General features: G+C 45.1%; 1 protein-coding gene across 2 annotated transcripts in view; it reads right to left on the reverse strand.

The window, feature by feature from the left end:
• AFAP1 (actin filament associated protein 1) overlaps nt 1-27492 on the reverse strand; it is a 444017-nt gene that overhangs the window by 154240 nt on the left and 262285 nt on the right. For both annotated transcript variants that reach the window (XM_085642466.1, XM_085642467.1), the window contains exons 4-5: nt 14794-14902; nt 3172-3383 (exon numbers count right to left, since the gene is read on the reverse strand). In XM_085642466.1, the coding sequence (XP_085498592.1) occupies nt 3172-3383; nt 14794-14902 (321 nt within the window). The remainder of the gene's footprint in view (nt 1-3171; nt 3384-14793; nt 14903-27492) is intronic.

Genomic DNA, 27492 nt, shown 5'->3' on the forward strand with positions numbered 1-27492 from the left:
GCAGGACGCCGTCCTTCCGCCCTGAATCCGCAGCAGACACAGCCGCTGATCGCTTTAATCCGGGACCTCAAGGCCCATGGGACACCCCCGCTGCCGTCGGCCCAGGCATAGTCTCAGAAGGGGCCACGGCGGTGCCTCCCGGCCCCTGCTCCAGGCCGCATGCACTATGGTCGCCTCGCGGTCTCCTGTCACCGGCCCAGGACGGGCCCTCACTCTGTAAATATGTGGCGACGGATCCTCCTGGGCCTCCAATAACACCGCTCAGCCCTCCGCTGCCTGCAGATCACCTGCATCTCCCTAAATAGCAAGGTCTGCCTCAGCCGGGGACGTCCCCACCGGCGGCACGACCCCCAGGCGCTCCTTGGGTGACTCAGTTCGTGCCGCCGGGCGCCGCACCTCGGACACCGCGGCTGATCGCCGCCGAGGACAGGGCCCGCTCACCAGCCCACCGCACCCTCGGTGAGTAGCACAACTCAGGGACTCAGGTGGTCCCGATCCGGGACTCAATGCCGTCTGTAGATGCTATAGATCGGCCTCGGTGAGCGGAGCCCCTTAGAAGCGGTGCTACTCCGCCGCCATCTTGGCCATGCCCCTCGGCGGCCATTTTAGAGGTGTATTGTTTGGCTTTATAATTTTCACATTTTGCATTCATATGTCAACCCCTTTTGAAGGCATAGAAATAAGGACTCACTAACATTTCAAGTGGAATTAATGGATTTGCGATTTGTTGAGCTGCAGGTGCCATGTTACAAAATTGGAATTTAGTTTCTGTATGATTATATTGGTATGACGGCTGATTGTCACTGGTACACCATTAGGAAGAAATGCAGACTTCACGGCACTCATTCATGACCGTTTTTATCCTTTGCACACTTCATTACACAAATGTTTTGCTTGGGATCCTTCTCGTCAGAACACAATGTACTGTAATTGAAAATGTTTGTGAATTGGGCGTTAAATAAAAATAAGTGAAAGTGTACCATAAAACACTAAAACGCAAATGTTTTAAAGCGGCAAATCGAAACACCCTTAACAATTAACTTCACAAAGAAGAAATTCATGTCTTTTGTAACTAATGCATCCTTTCATGTGCTTAGCAGCAAATGGATCATGTCACACGTGACCACCCCAGCCACTAAACTTCCAGACGTGATCTGTTTTTACCACTTCCAGTTTAGCGGGACAAGAGGATGCCAGAAGTTCTAAATTATGAAGAGAACGGAGGGCTCAAAGGAGAGTGGCGTAGAAAGAAACACACAGAGGGATAGAAAACCAAGGCTATGAAATCAGCAGTACTAGATGGATAGAATTCATCCAATCAAATCACAGAAAGAAAGAAAAAAACAGTCCTTGGGTAAGAAAAAGACCAGAATAGGGAAGGAAGCCATTAAATTGGGTGCAGGGAACTGGTCTAGACAAGAAACACAATGAACCTTAAGTAAGGGATGGACACAAAGCCCACTCAAAGTCTACATTGGGTACAAATCGCCAAGAGACAGCTGAAGGGGTGTGTAAGCAACAAGCACCTGCAATGCAATGGGTCTCGCATTTACAAGAGTTTGAGCTAAATTACAAAGCCTTTTATTTATGATTTGGTTTTTAAAACAAACAATTGCGAGACCTATTCCATTCCAAATGGTTGAAGGCATCGCTGAGTTGCCTCTTTCTGTCTCCCCGTTTGCTGCGATTTAAATAAACAAGCCAGTGGTCACAACTGTGCACAAGAGACACTCCTGCAGTAAGAGAAACTCATTAAAGAAAATAGTGCTTACAGACTAAAGAAGACTTACTGTGTAACAACCGGAGTAAAAGGGCCAGTCCTCATGGGAGATTACAAATGAAGACAAGGCGATACTAAGGCGGGACCAACAAGCCTAATGCCAAATCAGAAGCGAGCGTTTACGAAGGACAATGACACAAGCCAATAAAAAATATGTGCGGCGCTTCAAAGCCATACTCCAATACTGCATGCTTCGCAGCAGCGCATGCGCTGCCCAGGCTCGACCTAAAAATGAACTGCTCATAACTGACATGGGAAAACCTGATAACTCTCCCACCTCATGCTGTCACTACCATACAATTTACATGGACGTGTTTCCTCTACTGCAGATCAGCATGTTCCCTACCCTCTATGTACATGACATTGGGCCAGTAGCCCTCAACCCCTTCAGGTCAACAAAATCCAGTGCTTTCCTGATTCACAACACCTTGTGCTCTCATGAGGAACAGACAGTTCTCGCCCAAGACATTTGCCTGTGGGTATCGACTTCTACACATAACCCTTACACCCATAATGCCCTCTGCCCTGTGGCCCTTAAAAGTACATTGCTTTACTGAGGCACAACATCCATGACAAACATCCCACTGGCCTTGGCTGATGTGCATCACCTGCTACCATGAGGTGCATTACTTGCATCCCCTGAGGCAGATCACTCCTTGCTAATGTGAGACATTACCCAGGGCTCATTCATGAGGTTTGAACAACTGGTCTCCAGAGGTACATGACCAGGTGGTCTCTGATGAGCATCGCAACTGCTCTCCTGAGGTGCATTACTGGTGCGTCCTAGTGAACAGTATACTATATGAGAGAGTACGCCATCAGAGCAGATCACTGTTCAGCCCTGAGGTACACCACACATCTGCACATCTAATATACATCATTTTGTACTACTGTTGTACATCCACCAGTGTTTCCTGTTGCACGCGGTTATTTATAACTACTGACCTGTGTGCGTTCCTGCTTGTCCATTTGCTGGCATGTGTCCAATTGCTTATAAGTCAGTTTAGGTTTACGCGAACAGAGGTCTACAGGCCTGCGTGCATGCCTCAAGTCAAGCGTATTATCTTTCTCGACGCGTGTTAACTTCTGGATCTAGTTGGTATGATCACAACATCTAAGTTTAAACTCTGCTGCAATTCATGCTACTAGTTACATCTTTTAGGTTATCTGTAATGTTAGTTTAGTTCTTTGAGTAAATGCCGATATGGCAGGGCCATAAGACATGCAATTTCGTGGGTGGGCACTTGGGCTCGGTTAAGCCACACTCCTAAATGTATGGCCTTCACTCTGATAACCAGACACATTAATCAGATACACTAGTAATGCTAGGCCCTTAGTCTTACTTTTGTTTCTGCTCATAAGTAAGAAGCCAAAGATGGGTCATGCTTTACCAGGAGCTTGTTTTCCTTGATGACGCAAAGGAGTTTGGTCCATTGTCCAAATCGCTTTTTCCTCAGCAGGAATGCACATATTCTGGCATCCTTTACCAAGTCCATCGATGCTTCCTCCGACGGCCATTGCAGTCTCATCTTCTTCCCTTTGCCATCCTCTTCTTCCTCATCATAAGATTCATAGGAGCTGCTCATGGCATCAGAATCATGATCTGGAAGGAAAGAAGCAAGGTAAAAAGACTAAAAAAAGACATGCTGATAGGCGGCAGTGGCGTTTTAGGCCTTTCTTCAAAAGCAATTGATTACAGAACAGCAAAGCATGAGAAATGCCAGCAGGAAGATATTGGATTTAAGATCCACAGTTAACACGTGTGAACTAAAGTCATGTCGGGTATTGCGGCATCTTGCAGAGGTTACAGGAGAAAGTTAATAATAACCATGGCGTTCTCATCATTGGAAATTGAAAATGCAGCTACTTCCTTCCTGACAATGCTATTCAAACTGTGCAATCACAATATAACCAAGGTGTGACAAAGCATCTTCATACTCCACAAGCATGAGCCATTACTGACTAAGTAAATTTCACCTCAATATTAGGTCTTACTATGAAGTAACCCTGGTCCTTTTCCAGGAGAACAAACCTATGGCAATGCAACAGCTGCATATTAAGAATATCTACGGCTAAAGGATCATTACCAGATTAAAGGAACCTGGTGGTCCTTACTTTCCGTCAAGACAATTGTCCGCACCAAGAATGCAGACTTAAGAAAGCTTCGATCTTTGTTGCGTCCAGAGAGACTGAGGTGACAGCTTGCCCCCAGGCCACAACTCTGCCTGCCCCACTGACAAGCTGCCTACTATTCGCTGCCAGGACATCAACTATAATCCCAGGAATCAATTCCTTGTAAATGCCAGCTTCCATCTAGTATTACCTTTGGTATGGCTCATTCCCAAGCAATTGAGTTAACACTTGTTTGTACCATGTCTTAGTTGGCACCCCAAAAACCTTCTCAAGGTGGCTTTTTAGACGTTCTTTGGGCCTATAAAAATCTATATCCTGGTTGAGGTCAACAAAAACTACAAGCACTTAAAACGTACACTACTATATCTCAAAAGTTCTAATTCATTTGACTGCATGAGGACAGGCTTACATGTCTTTCCATAGCAATAACCGAGTCACATGTCCGATTTGATATACACATTGTCCATGGAGCAACACGCAGCTTAATTACTTTAATTAAAGACCTACAATCCGGTCACAATTAAACCGCAGTACTTTTACAATTTGTTGCTGTACGAGTGCAGAGCAATGCCTGGACTAGAATAATTCCATATACTTGGGCAGGAGGGCCAGTCCCAGAAACACTGCAGCATTTCCCACATGATCAACCATATCTCTAATACCAACTGTGTAGTTCCAACCTATTTGCTGTCTTTGGACCCTCAACATTGCACACTACCACTGTTTATTTAACTCCATTGTCTAAACCAATAATCAAAGCAACAGAGTACTCCATCATCCGAATGCCCAGAAATGGACACCAGAAAAGACCATTTTCCATCACGTACCACCGAGGACTACGCTGCTTGTAGCCAGAACCTGAGCAGGGCCAACGACCCATGCTCCGCCATCACACAGATGCCCTGGCTCTCACTCCAAGTAAGTTAGTAAAAAAACACAAGACCCAGATTTGGCCAACTGGTACTGTGAGGAATGAACTCAAAATTCTGCCAATACATAATCAGGCATTTCCCTGCTCTTTACCAGTTTGCTTATTTAAAGCAAGAAAGACTAGCATTCCTCCTAACTGAGGTGCTGCACAAAAAATGCTGCAACTTTGCTTCACTGTGGCCCCTGGTAACAGCATCTGTCCATACACTGCACACAGTCGAGTCTGCTTGCTTCATTCACAACCTGACACCCTGCTTGCCCACAGCTTTCAAGTAAGGAGTATTACTGCATGCTTCCCCACTCTTTCAAGCAATGGTAGAATCCTCTTATTTAGCCTTGCTTATCTTTTATAAATACTCTCGTTTTGTTTTGGCAACTCTGTTTTCCTGATGGTGTGTTCCTTTTACAGACTTGTAGAGGGAATACAAGCTTGATAAGTTGCTACTGCTTGCCTCTATGTCTTCATTGAGTGAATGCTAGAACATAGGACTAGTCAGTTTTCATCCAGTGATCGCTTTTCCCCCTGGAAATGAAAGTGCAAAGGTGCATGTCCTTGATACAGTGGGGCAACTAGACCTAGGCGGCCGCATGTAAGAACGCAGGGGGGGGGGGGGGGGGGATTGGGTGGGGGTGCAGATTCCTGCGACGGCCACCCCGTGACGGCTTCAGGTAAGAGCCACCCCCAAAATTCGTACCACCCTGAGCAGACGCCCCCGCCTCCGTCATCATGCTATGCCACTGCCTTGATTATCGAGCTATTCAAGGCTTCAATTATTTTAGTCATCAGGGCAGAGCCCAGGTATGTTTCCAGATAGAAACCCATGTGGAATAATCGTGCTATTTGATATTTCACAACATACAAGAAATTACTGACCGTTCAATTTTACTGCCCCTTTTATAGAACTCAGCATAAAAGATACATCCACAAAATACTCCTCTATGGAGGCCAGAAAGCGCTAATCATTAGATTGGTTGTCTATTGAGAGGAATCCCATAGCAAGCATCGCCAGCAGTGTTCCTATATTTGAACATACTATAACAATCATACAGAAATCATCATTCAGCTAGTAGTATTTGGTTCCTAGTAATGTGCATATCCAAAAGCAGCCTCTCTCATCAGCACTCTCCCGTGAGCGGTAAACGTGTCACTCGTGCCTTAATTTCTACATTAGAAGCCAAGCTTCAGTTTGTGAAGCTTGCTCCAGACAGTCTCTCTTTGAGGTAGTCCACTAGTGATTCCGACCACAAGAACGAGTAAGAGAAGTAGAGAGACTGTGAAAAAGAGTGACAGACAGAGAGAAAGTGTTGGAAAGTGGATTATTAGTAGTGGCAAATGTATATCTGCCACTGGCAATAAGGCCATTTACACAGACTAGGGCTCAGAATAGGTCTAAGAAAATTATTCTCATGCTCAACCCTTGTTAGCTTGGCTACGAAGAGGCAGGCTTAAGTGCAAAGACAGGTATGTAAAGCATTTAACAACACCAATTCCGTAAATACACAACACACAATAAAAATCTAAAACCAATTAATGAAAATAAGAAATATTTTTATCTGTAAAATAACACCAAAATGAAAACAGTCCAATGTAGGGAACTGGAGAGATGAATTTTAAAGATTTAGCACTATATAACACATAGAAACATATCGCGCCTATTTCGACATCTGTTTGAGCTAGGCTGCGACAAAGTCAAAGTTTCAGGCCGCCTGCGATGGAGCCCTGCACGGCTACCCCTTGCGGTAGGTCTCAGTCAAAGTTTTTACCTTCTGACTTAGAAACTTTTCGGGAGCTTTTCTTCCCGGGGTACCTCGAAGCTCTCACAGTCCAGATTTATGGAGTGTTCGCTGGCTTGCCTTGCGTCGAGCTCCTGGTCAAACATATGGAAGTCAGAACTTCAGAGCTTTCCAGCGGGATGAACCAGAGATGGCGCTTGGTTGAAGGTGGGCTGCTCGACTCTCACGGTTGGTCCCAGTCACCTCTCCTACGTTCTGAGTTAGAAACTTTTACAGAGCTTTTTCTTCAGGGGTTCCTCGATGCTCTTCACCAGGCCAGCTTCGGTGAGGGTTCGCTGGCTGGGATTTCTGCTCACTCCCGGTCAAACTCTGGAAGTAAGACTGCTGGAGCTTTTCAGCAGGACGAACCTGGACAGCAGGCCCGCCCACAGTTGAGAGTTGCCAGCTTGGCTGGCCAGGTCGAGTCTGCCCACTTCTGGAGCTTTTTTTCAAAGTTGCTCCAAAGTTCTCCAAACTTCTGGAACTTCTTCCTGAAGTTCCCCAAAAAGTCCCAAAGTGTTCAAAACTTACACCTAAGGATCTGGAATCTCCAAGATGGTCCTTGAAAGTTTGGCACTTCAGTTCCCACGATCCACTTGGACAAAACCCTTACAAATCTACTTGTAGTACTCCAGGTTGGGATTCTTGGTAGTGATGTTCCAGGTGAGCTCTGTTAACCTGTAGCTTACGGGGACTCCACTCCTTAGTCCTTTTGAAGCAAATTAGGTCCACAGGGCTGTAGTTCCAGATTGTGCAGCAGGCGCAGTCTTCAGAGTGCAGGTCCTGTTTAGTGCAAATGAAACTTCTCAGCATGGACCCTTCTTCCTCTTGTTTCAAGCAGCAGATCTGAGAGGCACTGCCCCTGTCAGATACTTATTTTAAGTTCACTAGGTCAAGCAGGAGGGCACTCCTGTCCAATGAGGGGCAGGGCAACGCCCCAGGGTATGACCACATCCTCCAAAGTGTGGCACTATATTCTCCCAGAGCACAATTTCTCCAAAATTCATCATGGGTGATTTTTCAGCAGAGAGACAAGAGATGGCTAACCCCTCCTTCAGGATGGTTAATTTCCATACTGCTCCTCCCCCTTACATCTTCTCAATCCTTCCTTAATCCTGCCATCAGGGTGAGTTCAGAGGGTAGGGCTGTTACTGGACCTGAGTTACACTGGCTCTCCTGCCTGCCTGTCTCTTCCTTTATAGCAGAACCCTGTTTTTCCAGAATGGCTGGCTAAGCCCCAGGGGCTACCTATCACCTCATCATAGCAGCCTGACTAATCCACTTAATTCTGACCAATCAAGTCCGATCACTGGAAGGCTGAATTTTGGCTTACAGACAAGAAAGTTGTGGAACTTCTTGTCTGTACACTTTAGGAGAAATTCAACAATACCATATTGTTGGATTTATCAATACCATCCTAGGAAGTTCTTGAATGATATTATGATTCTCCTAGCAGGAATTATTAGTTAATAACTTCTTGCCATGTTAACCTATATGGCTGAGGATTTGCAATGGGAAAAATGAATTGGGCAACTTTTCCTACACCAGGGTTATAAAACATCTTTTATTAGGACCCTGCCTAGATCTACAGGACCCTACACCCCTGAAACATCTGGGGAGACTTTAGGGGTTCTGAATATGTAAAAATATTGCAGATCCTCACTCGACAGTGCTCCTAGCACAAAGTCGATTTTGGTAAGCACTTCACTGCTATGTGGGGAGTGAAATGTGCAATTTCACCCCCCCCCCCCCCAGGGCATATAAAACCATTTTATAAGGACACTCCTTATAAATACCTGACCTCCAACCCCTGGGACACCTAGGGGAGACCCTGGGAGTACCTAACATGTCCAAATAGTTTAGTTTATTAATTTATAAGTGCACATATGCAAGTGCAAAATGGCTGCTGGTTTCTAAACTGCCATGCCCCATTACATACTAGGGACTTAAAGATAGTTTCAATCCCCCTGCCCTATTATGTACTAAGGCCTTATAGGGGAGGTCATGACAATCATAGGGGTACCCTAACCCAAAGTGTACCCTAGTGTATGTAGGTGTTTTCCCTGTTGTCCAAGTGTGTTTTCACCAGAGCAAAAGTTCTGGGCCTGCCTAACAGAGTCCAGGGCCCTCCCAGAGTTAGATAACCAGCATCCAGGGGTCTCAAATGGGGCAAAAAGTGGGGGGACACTGCAAACAGGTCCTGATTTCCAACACAATGCAAGCAACTGACCAAGAAAGTTAAAGAAAGAAGACCAGGAGAGAATAAGAGAAGAAGATATACAGTACAGGGTCAACATAAGACGTCAAAAGTAATTTATCTTATGCATTCTTTTCCAATTTCCCATCTTTGATGAAAGAGCATCTTATGGTTTGGTGCTTCAACTTACTTCATAAATAAATTACTCTCATATGTTACAGCCTTTAGCTCACAGTGGTATACAATGAGTCTTTTTTTCCAAACTTGATCCACCACTTTGTATGAGGGAAATAATAAAAAAAATAGAAAAGGGCATGGCGGTTTACTCTCCAATATGATGTGAATAATTAAATAATACCGGTACCCACTAAATAAGGATTTAAAACATTTTATCCTACGTTTTTCTCAGCAGAATGAGACTCCCTCATTTCAAGCTGCCATTGGCTTACTGTGGTTCAACAACACACAAATCACAGTTTGCCCTGAAGTGCTGCGTTTAATAACACCCGCCAGACGGTCCATTTCTTCATTGGCTGAGGGACTCTAGGTTAGGGGACTAGCACAGACACCCAAAACGTAAAATAAATTCCCAAATAAATACAAAGCTTCAATTATGTAACAGCTGAGAGGGAATAGCAGAGCAGAGGTTGTTTGAGGACTTTCCGTTACAGAGTACTGTTTTATTTTTATTTTTTTACATGGACCGACCTAGTGAATGTGCACATATTATAAATGTTTATGCAAAATGACACAAGTGGCTTCCGTAGTGCAGGACACCTTTACATTAACAGACTGGGTGGGACGGTGCTGTTATAGTTGGGCTAAGCTATTCCTGTTACTTATGGTTTGCCCCAATACCTTTCCCTTCCGCCTCCAGATGTGTAAAGGGTGGACTAGGAACGAAAGGATACCGCTACTACAAATGGGTTGCCTTCGGCAATCTACCCAACAAGAGACTGCTCCTCACTGTCAATTAACGGTTCTCCTCACCAACCAACCTTCCATGCACCACCCCCTACTTGCAACTCAACACTGATGCAGCTAAATGTATTAAATATTTGCAAAATGCAGGGGAGGGCATGTGACCACGTGTAAGAAGGGAGCATGCCGAGCAAGCGGCAACATATTTGACTCTGTGATGTTGTATCCTACTTCAGTTAATGCTACATTTGTAAAATTGTAAAGTGAGAAAGTATAACCAATAAAATCAGATTTAAACAAAAAAATGTTCATGCAAACCTTTTAAGAGGTGAGATACTGTAAGAGTTTGGTGCCGATATTTGGCGCAGTCATGCTTGAAAATTTGGTTTCCTCACTACAAATTGTATAAATTAATTAAAACAAATCTGTAAATAAAGTTCAACTTTGTCAACACCCATAAGTAGAGACTAAAACAAAAACTGGAAGTTACACAGTACTCCTTCCGCCTCACTCCTGTTTCAGAATAATTCCAAGCTAAAAAAAAAAGAAAAAAAGAAAGGATCAAAAGTTAAACTGACTGACAAGCAATGCAGGTCCTACCGTACAAAGACCACTGCCATTATGCCAACCTAAATAGATTGTTTCTCTTCCTTTAACACGAATTACTTGCATTGCTTAGACACAGCAAGCAGTGGCAGTATGAGCTAAACAAAAAAACTTGCATAAGTCTTACAAAACTTGCATTGCTTCAAGAAGTGGGGTTCAGGACAGACGTGCAGCGGGAAGATACGTATGTCCGTACTCCACAAACCATAATCTCATCATATCATGCGACTTGTGACATCAGAAATAGAATAGTATGTCTGATTACAGATAATGTCTGGCATCACAGTGTATCCTATCAGTGTCACCAGTGCATTAAAATAAGCACCAAGGAACTGTCACATAAATATTCCATGAGATGGAGCATATTGCGTTGAATCGTTTCCAGAATCAACAATAAAAGCTCTGGCTTGCATCCATAGATCGTTTATGGATATAACATCTGACAAAAATGCTCCCTGGGTTCAGGGGTGGCATGGTGAGTAAAAGAACAATGGATTTAACCGAGATCTCTTGACTGGGGGTGAAGGTATGATTAATTCAGCATTCCAGCCATCATTTGTTTGCGTAGCCCTGGCTTCATGAAGACACTTGGTCCTCTGCAGTAGCGTTCGGTCTGGCCAGCCTGACAATGCCAAGGCCAATAATTTAAATGATATTCTAAGGGGTAGGTATGTTGGATCATTAAGCAATATACAATAGGTTCCCCCTTCACGGACTATTGCCTTCGGAAGATCCTCCCAGAATGGGAGGGCTACAAAGGCCTTGATCTTGTAACAAGCCAGGCTCAAATCATGTTTGGAACAAACTCCTGTTTTAACACAAAAAGGTATGAATCTGGGTGTGTAAAATGCAGGCGCCGACTTCTATTTTCAGCTGGTGAAACTTGAGCAAATCGGTGGGTGACGAGAATGCACATACGAGGTTTGCATGGGATGGGGATTAGCGTGCACCATGCACGTGTCCATGCACATAAACCCACCAAAGGGCCAGTGGTAGAAGAAGTGGCATCACAGGTCACATTCAGCGCCTTGAGACCATCACAGATGAGTAGTCACGCTTAAATATTGATTGATTGAGGAAGTTACCTTAGACTTAATAGGAAGTGACAGACCTTTGACCTTGGTGACATTACAGAAAATAACACCACGTTATTTGTCTATGCAGTGCACTTTATATTGACTTATAGACATTACAGGAGGCTTCCAGTGAATGATGTCACAACAGACGTCAAAACCCCCAAAGATGTCAAAAAAAGAAACATTTTAGAATGCTTATAGTGGATTGTTAGTTATGTAGGGGTGGGTAAAAGCGATTTTTTTTTATTTACTTTTAACTATTTGACTTTTTGAAAGCAGTAAGATAGCAGAGGAAAGAAGCCGAACAATGTGTTTAAAAGCCTATCTCCACCCTTTCTTTTCTATCCTCTCTCTTTCTAGCATCCTATCCTTAATTTCCCAGCAAGTCAATGTAAAGGGGTTCAGCTAAACACGTATACCAAGTACCTGTAACTACTGCAACACCAGCCACGTTTGGCTGGTATCTCGTAACAGAAACGCTAATGCACTTGTTTATAAAAAAATTAATAAAATACTTGAAATTAAAAATAAAAATGTTAAAAGTGCACCAGTGCAGGATTTGACACATACCAACACCTACTGTACTTTGGAGTCCCTGTTAACTTTACAGCAAGAAAGCTGTAAAAGGGCCCCAGAACATTTAGGCCTCGAATACACGAGAAATGAAAACAAAGCCCCGGAACAAGCGTCTGTGTTTTGTGATTCTGCCTAAATTTCTGTTGTGAAAACAGTCACACAGCAGTGGGCTCATGGCCCTCAGAACATCATATATGGATCCCCGTCAATAAGGCTAAATTTAAAATTGAGAAGGAAGAGAAACCAGATTTACTCACAATCCTAACATGCTAAGGAATTAACCTCGTGGAGCACATACTACCCAGTGGCAAATTCCTGACCCCTGCCTAATAGAAAGCTACATTCCATTTATTTGAAGACTTAAAGAAAGCGGCCTGCTTATAGGGCGCCTTCTGTTCATTTCCTGTCGAGCAGATGCATGCATGTCTCCTTCCCCGTCCCATCTTTGAGCATCAAAGACCGCCCCCTATCATGTCAATGCAAGCATTGCGTTCATACCAATAGGCGGTTCCACAGTAGTACGCACGTTGGAGCCTGTCATGGCATACTTTCCCATGCTGCAGGCGTAACTGAGGCGCAGGTGCAGTTTGTAAGCCCCAGCTACTCTAGCCGTCTGTGAACCAAGTCAGGCTGTGCCAAGATCACTTGAACTTTGGGGTGATTTCAGATTCCAGGAACTCCAGAACTTTGTGGTGATCAGGGTGATTAGACCCTGGAATCTGCCTACACATGTTTTAAAAGCTATAGACAGGGAGGGAAAGGTAGGTTTGTCGGTCAAACGCACCATCAAGCCACATTAGTTCGAAAAACTGACGACATTCGACGTAGTTCTACTTTTACAATCTAATTTTTGATTGGCCCTATCAAATCACACAAACTTCAGCCCAATATGGAATGGGTCACACTCCTATCCACAAACAAGCTTAACAACGAACACACATAAATAACTATAAAAAGGCACTCTTTTCTATATATTACTATGAAATATTAAGCGCATGCCTAGTTATCTTTTAATAATTCCTGATCACAATTTCCACCACACTGACACACATTCTATAATGTTAAAAAAACTTCATATCTTTGTGCAAGTGAACCACATCAAAAAGGCACAAGGAGGACAGATTCGAAAATTAAAGTGTTTAGGATAAAGTAATTATTGATTTATGTATCCACAGAATGGGTTAAGATTTTCTTTCTACAGCCTGCTTTAGCTGGAAATTAGTGTTAAAGTGTGATGCCATCAGTTATACCTTACTGATCTTCAGAAAAGTAGGGCAAAGCAACATCTGTGCGTCACAGAGCAAAGATCACCGATCTAATTACCATCAATAAACTCTTCAACTGCTTCTAGTCGAGTTTGTTCTGAATATAATCGATGACAGTGGTTCTTAACCTTTTGACTTCTGTGGACCCCCCCCCCCCCCCCAAACAAAATCACTGCTGAAAGCCGGGGACCCCACCTAAGCGACTTCTACGATATGACCTTGAAAACAAATATATACAAAAACCAAGAGGCAAGTTTACATAGAACAGATACACAGATAATAGGCATATTTTATTTAACTCGCAAAAACAGGGATAATCGAAATTCTAATGGGAAAGCTGGAGCTTCCAAAATGTAGTTTCCTTTCTAAAAGATGAAGTAATATGCTGGACTCTGGTATATCACTTGTCTTTTGTTGTCCTAATGCATAATCCGCGCATACCAGTGCTGCTTCAGTTGAGGTGGCCATTTGTTCATACTAGATACCATTTGCTGTACTTCTGCTGGTGCCTTCAATCAAGCTAATGATACCAACCTAATGTTTAGCTTCCAGTTTCAAATTCCTCGACTTTTACAGAGTGTTTTAAAACTTTAAATTTTGCTTCTTTATGTACACCTACTTTATTATTATCGTATTTAATTTTATAATCAGACGCAGACCCCCTGAATAGCTCTTGCGGACCTCCAGGGGTCTGCGGACCACAGGTTAAGAACCACTGCTCTACAGAGCTGGAACTCATCCACACTTCCATCCTTCAGACAACAGCTTGCTACAGTCACCGGAAAGCGTCTATCAGTTCTTCACTACACAACAGGCGTCATCCTATGCGCGTCTTCAAAGCTTCCACCTTTCCCACACACTTCTATCCTTACGCATCAAGGTTTCACTTCACAAAAAAGAACAAAATGTATCCTTGATATTCAAAGCTATCCACAGCCTGCCCCATACCCCTCAGTTGAGTGGCCCACATCTCCAACACAACCCCCCGCTCATTATCCCAGCATTGCCTGGCCATCCCATAACCACCCTAAGCAGCCCTCGCGTTGGCCAAAATATCAGCATGGTAAACGATGTGCTTCCTATGAAACCTAACCTAGCATTCATATCATTTACCGTATCAGCACTCTTGACTTAGAAATTTCTGCTACTTAAGCAGATGACTCACCGAAGACTTCCTTAGAACTGCTTCTATATATATATGGAAGTCCCAGCCACAAACCTCGCCCTGCCACATCTCCTATGTGGTAGTCATCAATACTGCTGTGCCACGTGACCATCGCTTTGCGTATCACTGGTGTCTGGGACTATACGATTAGATTTGTAAATTGTAGGCGCTTGCTATCCGACCTAACTCAACCTCTCACTTCTAACCTCGCTCCATTACACGTGTGTCTAGCTATATGAAACATACTTTCTGTATCACAGATTATTAAATGCTTTATTATATAATGCATATATCATGGCTGCATCTGCCATTTCATTTTATTAGTACAAACAGAAGCACTGGTCAGAGTGCTCTTCTGTAGATTTACTCACTGGCGGTGATGTATTCAGGAGCCTTTCCAGGACTCAGGGGGACGGCTTCTTCATAATATCCTTCCGGAAGGGATGAGGTTGGTAATGGCGGGGGACCATTCTCTGATAACTACAAGAAAAAACACATTAACCTTAAAGAACAACTAATGGAAAGAGGCAGTTCAGGAAAAAAGCTTCTTTAATACATTTGTAAAATGCACATTACATGTATATGACATACCGTTCATAACAAATGCAACAGATATGATTGCAAGGCATAGAGATTCACCACTGAAAATGCTTCAATTACTAACCAGTATAGATTCATTCCTGTAAAGCATTTACATATATATATAGGGTTTCATATTTAAAAAGTCTGCTGGACATTTCTGATAAGACTATTGCTTAAATAAACACAGCACTTAGTAATTCAGATAAAATCTTGAGTTACTCTTGCTAACATTAAGACACCCACTAATGCAACCTCTCCCCCCTCCGACAGTCGGCACTGACGCTGCCACTGAAGAGGAGGAGTTTTCACCGGCAAAGAGGGGTTTGATATAAATGGTGGGCAGGTATCTTTTAAGTCATTATACTTTGCTCGTCTGCTATTCTATGCACTGGTTGTTGCTTAGCTTTTTTCACTGTGATCTTTGCATCAGCAGTAAATTGCTTGATATATATATATGTCCCTGTTATGCTCAAAGACTAGGGTGGACAGGAGTTTTAATAAGAACTAATATCTTGACTGCTCCTAAGTATGGCATTGCTAAGTGTGCGTAATTCAGAAGAACCGTCGCAAATGGATGGCAAATATTCTATCACGCAAGATAAAAATACTAACATGCGAAGAACAGAATATTGAAAAAAACTTCTAACATTTAAAGCGAGTTGGGGATAGCCACCAGCTCACCAGTTCCATCCCCTCTTCTGCATGGATGTGTTTAATGGTCGATGTGCTGCCTGCAGTACATGTCATTCTTTTTGATATATTCCCAAGACAAGATACGGCTAATTAAGATCTAAATTTGACCTGTTTATTTGTTCTCCTTAACATGATTGTTTTTCTCATTTCCGAGAAAGAACCATTGTTTAAGAAATGTTAGCACACTGTGTTCTTGCTAATAGATGAATTTCACTTGAAATTACTGTGTTGTGCTTGATGAAACCTACAACAGTGAGATAAACTCCTTTATCCTTGAGGAACATGATTAACCGACCAGAGTATTCAGCTGTTCTAAACTTGAATTGCACATGCATATACGGCTCTGCACTGAAAGCAAACCAATGGCAAATTTGTTAAATTGTTTCTATTTCTGTTCTGTGCACTTCCTTTCTGATTCATAATCCAAACCTGTAGAGCAAGCTACTTACCATCAGTAATTCCTTATCTGGGAGAGACTATCGAACCGTAGACACGTTAGAATTATCCCCAGGCGTCAGACGTGACGTGCATGGTGCCTATACAAACGCCACCCCAGCGCGCTGACATTCACTTCTTTTTGGAACTTTTCATCCCAGGAGTGCGGAGCCACGAAGAACACTGAGCACTGGTGTGTGGGTTCCTTGGGCCCGGAAAAGGGAGTAGCTCTGCACCTATTAATCCGTTCGCAGAGCGGGGAGGATGAGATGGTCGTTAAGGAATCTGAGGCTAAATAGTCTCTACCAGATAAGGCGTAATCGAAGGTAAGTAACTTGTTTACACAATAGAGACTTCTAGCTACAGATTCTTTACCTTAGAATAGATACCCAAGCAATCCCTCCCCAGAGGTGGGTCTGTGAACCGGATTTAGACTAAGAAGCCCAGCAGGACCGAACAGGCAAAGTGCCTATCCCAACGGACCTGACTGTCCAATCAGTAGTGCTAGGTGAACGTATGCAGTGGGACCTACGTTGCTGGCTGGCAGATGTCCAGGACCAGAATTACACATGCTAACGTAGTGGTCGCTGCCTTAGCTGTGGTGGTATGAGCACGCAAACCCTCTGGGTGTTGCTTATTTGTGAATGTGCATGTGATCTTACTGCAGAGTACAATCCATTAAGAAATGGTTAGGTTCCACACGGTCTTCCTGTTATTTGGCTCCAACATATCCCATGAAGAGTTGATCATCCATCCAGAACAATTTTGTGCGGTCAAGATAGAATGACAGCGCTTTTTTCTGAGTCCAGACGGTGTAGTGTCTCCTCTTCCTTAGAGGGATGAGGTGCAGCGTAAAAGGTATGCAAATTGATGGACTGGGCTATGCGGAATGGGGTATCCACCTTCGTCAAGAAGGATCCTTGGGTCCGAAAGACCAGTTTGTCTGAGAACAAAGATGTATGGAGGCTGGAATGACAGCGCCTGCAGTTCACTGACCCTCCGGGCAGATGTAATTGCTACCAGATAAGGCCATCTTGATGGTGAGAAGTCTAAGAGGACAGGTACGAAGTGGCTAAAGGGAGCACATATTAGAAAAGTAAGAACCAAGTTAAGGTCCCATTGTGTTACATCAGATTGGTCGCACACTGCTACACCTACCAGTCGTGTTCCCCCAATGAAAATGGTCCCTGAAGGTCAGCGTCGGCGGATACACCTATGCTCAAGAGTGCGTGCAAGTATGCGTGGCGTGTGCCATCCCTGGACACGTGTTTCGAGGTAGTTGCCTCTCGTCAGCAGGGAGTAGGAAAATGAGAGTGGGGTTGCTGTGTAAGCTGCTAAAAACATAATCAGGTCTAGTACCTCTCTTAGCGCGCAGGTGCGTAACCATGAGTCCGTCGACTCCACCGGCTCAAGGGAGCCTGAATATAAAGTTACATCAGATTGGTCGCACACTGCTACACCTACCAGTCGTGTTCCCCCAATGAAAATGGTCCCTGAAGGTCAGCGTCGGCGGATACACCTATGCTCAAGAGTGCGTGCAAGTATGCGTGGCGTGTGCCATCCCTGGACACGTGTTTCGAGGTAGTTGCCAGGGATGGCACACGCCACGCATACTTGCACGCACTCTTGAGCATAGGTGTATCCGCCTACGCTGACCTTCAGGGACCATTTTCATTGGGGGAACACGACTGGTAGGTGTAGCAGTGTGCGACCAATCTGATGTAAGGTCCCATTGTGGCATAACTAAGGGTGCTGGAGGAAAAAAGTGTTGCAAATCTTTAAGGAACCTATTTACAATTTGGGACTAGAAGAGAGAAGGCTGATCTCACAGCCGCAGGAAGGTGAAGATGGCATATAAATAACCATTTAACGTGCCCAATGCAGAGCCCTGCTGGGCCAGTGTAAGGATAAACAAAAGAACTTTGGAAAGGAGTGCAGGTAACTGGTCAACCTGTTTGGCTGTACACCATGCACAAACAAACTTGCTGCAACAGCTGGCATATACAGTCTTGGTGGAGGGATGCCAAGCTGTCGAAAAAACATTACAGACCGCAGGCGGAAGGTCGAAAGCTGTCAACTGTTGCTGGTCAATCTTCACACATAAATGCGGAGCATTGACAAGTTCAGGTGGAGAACCTCTCCTGCTGCTTCCACAGAATATCCTCCTGAAGGGGCTGCCTAACCAGAGGACCGGTGGTCATGCTCAACAGCTCAGGATACCAGGCTCTTAGAGCCCAGTCCACAGCCACAAGGATGACTTGGGCCCTGTTGTTCCTAATCTTCTTGAGAACTTTGGGGAGGAGTGGTATAGGCATAAAGGCGTACCATAGGCCACTCGAGATGAAAACGCGTCTCCGATCAATAGCTGCCTTGGAAACTCCATTGCACAGAACTGTCGACATTGCGCTTTCTCGGCCATGGCAAAAAGATCTAACCAAGGCTCTCCCCACTGCTGAAAAGGACCTTGCACCACCTCCAGTTGGAGACGCCATTCGTGATCCACTAGGCACCTTCAACTGAGTTCATCCATTCTGGCATTCAGAGTCCACCAGATGTTGAACATTCAGGGAAATGTCCAGAGACATAGGACCTCTTGATAAAGGATCCACAACCCACCCTGTTTTTCTGCAGTACAACATGGCATCAGTGTTGTCCTGGGACACCAGGTATAACTAGCCTTCCCTTGATGGCAGGTAGAAAGGCTTTCAATTGCAGTCGGATCGCTTGCAACTCCAACAGGTTGATGTGGAGCCCAGATTTCGCCAGAAACCGGAGGATTCTGATCTCACCTCTCCCAGATGGCCACCCCAGCCCAGGAGTGATACATCTGTCTCTGTCATATATGGTTGGGGAAGGGAGAGGTCTACAGCTGACCCAATCGAGATTCGTTAACCACCATTGCAGTATGTCGGAGAGATTCCCCTGATCCTGCGCCCATTGGAACTTCAAGTACCATGACAGAGCCTGAATATGCCAGTGGGCATGTGTCACAAGCTTGATGCATGAGGACTTGAGGCCCAGCAGCCTCAGTCAGTCTCATCGCAATCCAGGATAGAGGCTTATACATTGGTATCATAGCCTGAATATCCTGGACTCGCCGATCCGGAGTATAAGCCCAAAACCGCACAGTATCGAGAACAGTTTTGATAAATGGAAGCATCTAAGAAGGGGTCAAGTGTGACTTTGGCATGTTGATTGTAAACTCCAGCGAGTACAGGAGATCCGCCATAGTCAGGAGGTGGGAGACGACCACCTGGGGTGAGTCTGCCTTTAGCAGCCAGACGTCGAAATAGGGGAAGACGGGTACGCCTGATTTCCACAGATGAGCTGCAACCACTGGTATTACTTTGGTGAACACCCCAGGGGCATTGCTAAGGTCAAAAAGGAGCATGGTGAACTGAAAGTGCTCGGGCCTACTTGAACTGCACATAAAGCCTGTGGGCAGGCAGGACGTGGGTATGGAAGTATGCATCCTGCGAGGTTGGCAAAGGGCCAAGGAAAGGATCAAGGACCTGGCTGTAGCTCTGCTGTCCTTTAAGTGCTCAAGCGCTGAGTCTGTCTTGTCTCTGAAGAGGTGAGAGCCACCAAAGGACATATCCATGAGCGAGGCCTGGACCTCCCCCTGAAAAGCCAGTGGTTCTCAATCAGGCGTAGAACCTAAGGGGCCACCAATGATGAAACCGCACTGCCGAGTAAGTGAGTTGTATCCAGCCCACAGTGTGTGGCATACTTAGCTGCGTCCCCACTGTCAGCAATAGCTTGGGAAAGTATGGCCTGGCCTCTGGCACCACAGGCAGCACATCAAAAATCAAATCCCAGAGCGATTGGGAGTATCGGCCCAAAAGGCACATGGTGCTCACTGGATGCAGTGCCAGGCTGTCAGAAGAAAACATCTTGTTTCCAAAGGTATTCAGCCTCTTGGATTCCCTGTCCGGTGGAGTGGTAGGGAATGCACTGGCATTTAACCTGGAAAAAGGAGGCTTGTACCACAAAGCTTTCCGTAGTAGGGTGTTGGGTGCAGAAGGTGGGGTCCCATGGGGAGGGCAGATGGCGGTGGGCAATTATCCTATTCACAGGAGCCCCTTGTGCTGGGCATGGACCAGACCACGAGTAGCACATCCGTGAGGGCTTTATTAAACTGTAGAAGCAGCTCGGAAGGGGTGACTCCCGCTGAAGCACCTCTGTCAAGACATTCGTCTTGATAGCCACGGAGGACAGCTGTAGCTCCAGGACCTCAGCCGCCCTCCTCACCACCATAGCAAAAGAGACTCCCTCCTCCATAGCCACGGTAAGAGGAGAGACCAAGCCAGTATCTGAAGAGGTGCCCAGTCCACTGACATCCACCAAATCCTCATACACCAGGTGTTATTAGTGACATTTAAGAACTGGTATTCGTATGGGTCTAATGGCCCCTCACAGTCATCCAAAATAGCCGATAGGGAAAGAGCAGAGGCTCTGGCTTGGATGGAATGCCTCCAGCCAGAGTCGCCATTGGAAGACGTACATCCGGCTCTGTGTTTTATTTGAGAAGGAGTATTGGGGCGACACTGCTGGTGGCACCGGAGACGTCAGCAGTGGTGTCATGGAAGGTTGAGGTGGCTTGGCCAATGCCCTTCCAGAACTACCTATGGATCCAACTGGCCTGGCTGGCAGGGACGAACCCCCCCGATGAAATACCAGTAGTGGCCCCTCCCGAGCCTGTGGTGCCTAAAGGTGCTGCAGCAGGACGTACTGCCAAGATACAAGGTGCATAGCCTCAGAATTCTCCGAGTTAGCGGGGGTTGCCTTGGCTCCTGGAAAAATCGAGGCAGTGTGGAAATGACCCAGGCGCTGGCTCAAAAACAGAGTCAGGCCTCGAATGTCGACGCTCTCTCATCTGATGACTTCAATGGACGGGGCAAAGTCGAAAACCTCTTCAACTGCTTGTTCCCTATGCACATGTGTAACTTACCCAAATGCCTGGACTACTTCCAGTACGACAACGAGCATTTGGAGTGGCTCCGTGACCGATCAAGGGGCCCTCCTCTCGACCGGGATCAAGACCATCATGACAACTCACGTTGGGCAAAAAGGAGCTCCCTCAAGGCCTTGGGGGTGGATGATGACAATCGACGCAGGTCTTGGTGTGGTGGTCGCAACCGACGCACCAGAAGCAGACGAGGTGTGGGTCCATCAACAACATTTGCCGGTGACAGGTGTCACAGGTCTTAAAACCAGCTTTCCTCATGGACACCCCTGCCACATCTGGAGACAATAGCTCAAAAATATTCAACAAAAGGTCAAAAAAATGGTCAGTCAAAAAGTGACTGTGGGTAGCTCTTCTCCAGATCTGCGCTGACTGGCGCAGAAAGAAAAGAATGGACGTCAGCGTGCGGGAGTGCTACCTATATAGGCACCACGCACGTCACTTATGGCACAGACAATGCGATGACCCCACGAGAAGCCAAAAGACGCCTCCTACCAGTGCTACGGGGTACTGCTCAAGAAAACAAATCCAGAAGCAATCTGATGCCTGGGGATAATTTTAATCCAAAGAATTAGTGGCTAGAAGTCTGTATCAGATTCTCTGGTACTAAAGTACAGTGCAGGGTCATAAACCAATATGGTTAGCACTACCTAAAGCCAGCAAATACATAATCACAAGTCTCCAAGAACACGATACTCTGTTCAACGAAAAAAACTCATCTGCTTTCATGTACTCCCATCGGACATTGATTATCCATATAGTACCACAGACACCGTGGTAATGAAGTAACCATGTTGTCCGGCTGCTGCTTAGAAATTGAGGGTGTTGCAATGCACTGTAGGATGCCTATTGCTGTTTCACAACTCTAGTTGCTCACGCACACAACACATTTTCTTTAGTTGTATTTTCTTTTTTAAGAAGAATTTGATGCACTACAATCTTGGAATTGGCATAGCTACCATACTGCCAAAATCTGTTCAAATGTGTCACTATGCATATTGCTAGACCTAAATAATGGGAAAGGGAGGCGAAAGTCACCATTACGACCTGTTCAAAAACATGTATTAATTTCTTTATAGTTATCGGACCTAACTGAGGTCCTGTTACTTAAAAATAAATGCAGTAAGGTCAGGGTTGCCCATCTCCTGCAATTAATTCATGTTCCACTGTGACCTGGTAGTCTAGTTTGGCTAATTCGATCTAGATGATGCAAGCCTACAAACTGGATTATGCATTAGGTTCTTAAATGGAACCATTTAAGAGCCTAATGCATAATCCAGTTTGTAGGCTTGCAAACTGGATTATGCATTGGAAGAGTATGTCTGGAGACACTAAGTCATCTGGTAACCCCAACCATTAAAGCACTAACCCGGTGACCCTCTTTGGTCTTCTAAATGATGCTCTTGTGGTAAAGTGCATCAACTTAAATCTGCTTCAAATATGATGGAGTGCCTTCCTCAGCTTTCCTTGCAGCACTGTTTGGGAGAGCGTGCAGGTTAATGCTTCTATGTCTGGTCCACCTGAAATTACTTTTAATTTCTCAAGAGCATCAAGGTCTGGTCTTTCCACAGATTTAACCAGATGTTTATAGCATGGGTGGGCTATATTGCAATCAATAGAGTTTTTGGTCCGTTTTAGGTAGCAAGCTGGGAAACAGTAGGCTGGCGGCAAGGAGATGTCTGGCATGGTTGGTAACTTTTGACACTGTTGTGAACAAGAACCATTTGGGCTACCCAAGAAGTACGAAGGGTCTGAGTGAAAAGTACTGAACTGAATTAGGATATTTCAAAGCAATAGCGGTCAGATGATTCAAAGTGGTACCCACTTTTATAAACCTCTGCCAATCACCAGCTGAATGCCAGCCCTTTTGCTTGCCATTTTACATGCTTATATCCGTTTTAAGTTTATATGATGCCGGGCTCTTGAATAATGACCATTTCTATTGGCCTGAAATACTTGGTGAACTACCCAAACTTTACAGAGACAACTGTTGATCTGCACGTTAATGTGGACAGCTGGTTTACATCTGACTGCCGGATCCAAAATATTAAAAAAAAAAAAAAAAGAAACTCCGCATTTTGTATCACAAATTGATCATAAAATGAAACAGTTGGCAGCCACTTGCTCAATTTTCAGAATAGATCTTGTGCCACCTCCGGCTGTATCTGCCCGTTATGATGTGTGTCTTTGAAACCGGATGGATGAATGGCCTGTGGTGGTAGGTGCGGAGAACAGCCCCTTGTCACCAAATTTACTTTAGCAATTAAAAGCTCCTGCTCTGTACCTATGACAACATCTACCCATACACTCGCTCACCTAGTCATTCATCCACCAAGCACTGTTCATAGTAGTGTAATCACTGGCCTTGTCAGGGTGGAAAGTAAGCAGAGCGACATGCGCAGTGAATTCTGAATGAGAACTAGGCATAATGCAGGCATTATTTTGTTGAACAAGTTACTTACCTTAGGTAATGCTTTTTCTAGTATAATCTTTCCAACCACATATTCCTCACCTTTTGAATATTCCTCAGGATTCTGACTGGATCTGGAAACTTTTCAGCAGTAGCTCTGCAAAAGGGATGGTGGCACTGCGTGGCTCTGCACTAATGCCATTTAGCTCTGGAAGTGACATGTGGGCCTATATAGGCGCCACTGAAACACAATGCCATCAGTTCCTTTGAAGACTGTCCGCGCCTATAGACGAGAGCCCCAAAAGTAATGTGGTAGACCAGTGATCAGATTCCCAACCTTGGGATCCTTTTAGTACTGGGTGAAGTCCAATCACAGAATGGGGAGGATGGGACGGTCAGTGAGGAATCTGCAGCTATACAGCCTCTACCAGGAAAAGCATTACCAAAGGTAAGTTACTTGCTCTTCCGATAGACGAACAAACCACATGACAGGTTGGCATGACGGGGATCAGTTTGGCGTCTGCTGCGTCAAACCCCAAACTTATCCCAATAACAGGTGTATAGAGTCTTTGTCAAGGCTTGCCCTACTGCCAAGATGACAACCATTACCTCCAGAGGAAGGTCGAAGGAATTCAACTGTCACTGCTCAATCTCCATACATGATGCTGGAGATTGCAAAGAGCGGGATCGAGAACCAGAAAATTCTGCTGAGACAGCAGAACCTCTTTTTCAGAGGACATATGCACAAGCCTACGAGTTCTGGATACCATACTCTCCATGCCCAATCTAGAGCCACTAGGATGAATTGGGCCCCGTCAGTATGATCTTCTTGAGAACTTGGGGCAGAAGTGGTAGCGGAGGAAAGGCATACAGGAGTCCCAAGTTCCACTCAAGGCAGAACGTGTCCCAAGCAGGACACTTCTTGGAAGCTCCAGCACACAGAAGTGCTATCATTTCCCATTCTCAGTGGAGGCAAACAGATCTAGCCATGGTTCTCCCCATTTGTGGAAGAGACCTTGTTCCACCTCTGGGTGTAACTGCCACTTGTGATCTGCTAGGCACCAACAGCTGAGTTTGTCCAACCTAGTGTTCAAGGAGCCCTCCAGGTGGTTCACCACCAGGAAGATGTCAGTCCAGCCATGTCCAGAGGCACACAGCCTACTAGTGTAGTGTCCATGACTCCACCCTAACCAGTTTGTTGCATTACCACATGGCGGTGGTGTGGTCCATGAGAACTTGCACCAGTCTCCCTTTGATGGATGGTAGGAAGGCTTTCATTGCTAAGCTGATGGGCCTCAGATCCAGGTTGCCATGGAGTCAAGACTCCACTGGAGATCAGAGGCCTCCAATATCCACCTTTCTCAGATGGGTAACTCAACCCATAAGTGACTTATCTGTGACCACTGTCATTTCCAGGTGGGGAAGAGAGAAGGATCTGCCCTGACCCAATCGCAGTTCAGTGTCAACCAAAGAAGATATTTCACGGCTTTCTCCAAAATTGGGACCAGGTCTAAGAGGTTCCCTTGATACTAGGACCACTGGGATTCAGATCCCACTGTGAGCCCACATATACCACTTGGCGTGTTCGACCAGCAGGAAGCCAGCAGCCTCAGAGTCAGCCTCACTGAAATCCAGGAGAGGGAAGGATTCAAGCTTCTTGTGCTCATCAGAGGGCTTGCAGCGTGACGAAGACTTGCCCATTGACTCCAAGAACAGGACTGAGATCAAGCCCTGGGCTGGGAGAAGGGCTTAGAGCACCCCGGTGCTGCACCTTTTTGTGCTTGGCAACAAAGTTTCACCTTGTGTGTCCTGATGGCATTCCTGTTCTTTGACTTCGAGTTACCCCAGAAACCACAGGCATACCTGGAGGGGACAAGTCACAGACATCTGCTTGTGACAGTCCCTACAGGGATAACAACCTGTCATTTGAGGGGGTGACATCTCTTGCACACTGAAGAAAATCTTTAGTGAGGGAAGAAAACTAGGTAAAAATCTCTAAGATACAATTAGAAACTTTGGATCCACGTCTAGCGGTGCAGAAAGAAACGGACTTCAGCGCTCAGAAGTGGGGCCCAACATAGGCCACGCACGTCACTTCTGGAATGGCACCAGTGCGGGGCCGCATAGAGTCACCCCCCCCCCCCCCCCCCCGCGAACAGATGTACAGCTGAAATGTCTCCTGATCAAGTCTGGCATCTGGGGAACATTCAAAAGGTAACGATTCAGCAGCTAGATGGCTGTTTCAGAAACGAAAGGTTTAAAAACAAATAACACTACTACCAGACACATTCAGAAAAGGAAAGCAGGAGGAAAGAAATAGCACAATGCAACCTGCAAGCGATGAAAGAATTTGTCTTTAGAGCAGCTGTAAATACAGTTGTGGCAGCCTTGAGACTACTACAGACTAATTTTGACAGACTATTACCCTCCCCTAAAAATAAGGATTTGACAGGAATCTTGCTGACAATGTTAACCACCTCTCTATGCCCCGTTAACAAGCAGATGCGTAGAGAAAGTACGGAAATACAGATAAAACCTCTGCATTTTCTTGTTGTTCTGGAAAGAACTGTATGTGTGGTAAATAATTTAATTACCGGAACTTAATTTGATGCGGAAAATCTATAATAATAGCTCAGTAAAATAAGAGGCAGAATCCGTGGTATTAGAGGTTCGGAACGGGCTTTATTCCAGAATCAATTCGAATTGAGGACTTCATATTCCATCACCACGAAGGTTCAGGAAGTGAAGAACCTACTTTATTGACAAGTAATCATTTTTATACAATAGGCATTACAGTGAAACAGATGGAGGAGGCGTAACAATTGATAGCAAAGATAAAACATACATGCGTAGCTAGAGTGGGTGTAACTGGGCGTAACTAAAGAACGTCATCAGGTATGATGTCATAATAGGGTGGTTCCATGAAAGAATTTCGCAATGTCAGCAGAAATACTTGGCAGAAATGCGCGCGCAGCAGCATGACGTGTGATTGACGTGCAACTAGGGGGTGAAGGGGACTTGACATTTAGCTCTACATGTGGAGACAGAAGTCTGGGGGGTCAAGTCAACCTAATCCCAAATCATATCTAACATCCTATGTTTAAAGAACTGTGTTATCCAAAAAGAAAGGTCTTTCGAACAAAATCTATTCTATACTGACTGTGAGTGCGTGTACAAGCGTCTAAGTGTCTATACTAGATGCAAGGGCAGAAATCTTCCATAGTAACAGGGCTATGAATTACTTGCATAAAGACAGAGAAGCCGGGCCTTTTGCTCGGTAGCGGGAAGAATGTTTACTTAAACTACTAGACAGGAATGCATTGGGTAGGGAGCGGAGCAGATAATTTCGAAGGTGAAATACAGTTTCTTGGCAGGCAACAGGCTGGAGTCAGGCACCGTTAGCCGCGCAGGGAGTAGGACAAAGTTCATGGATACAGATGCGAGCTCAGACTGGAGCTTTCAGAGGCAGAAGGCAAGAAAGGCTTGATGGCAGAATCAGGGCCTACTCGCCTGGACTGTAAAATGGGATAAATGAACCATATAAAGCCGGTGGCCTTTCATACTTAGGAATGGAATATCCGGCCCATTCATGGCGGATCTGAAAGAGGACATGTTGATGGTGGACGCACATGTGTTTGCGTCTTCATAACTGGAACTGGAGGGAACATACATGTACTTGTGATTTATACATGAAACCGTTGGGGTCCAAGATAGGGGACATAACTGATCATAAAAATCCATATTTCCACATTCCCTCCTTGTCCCCTACTTGCCCGTTAAGAGATATCAATCTTCATCAATCCGTTGATTTGTTCATATAGCATCATTTGCTCTTCTTTTTTCTTCTGGGATGAACGAAATTTTGGTGGTGGAATACACGATGTGGCACACAGACCACAGATCGCTGGTCCACATTGTAGACATAGACAGCAACTGAATAATATGAGAAAGCCAATACCTAGGAAGGATAGGACCCTCCATCCA

The sequence above is a fragment of the Triturus cristatus genome, chromosome 2_2, assembly GCF_964204655.1.
Source record: "Triturus cristatus chromosome 2_2, aTriCri1.1, whole genome shotgun sequence".
Taxonomy (NCBI): domain Eukaryota; kingdom Metazoa; phylum Chordata; class Amphibia; order Caudata; family Salamandridae; genus Triturus; species Triturus cristatus.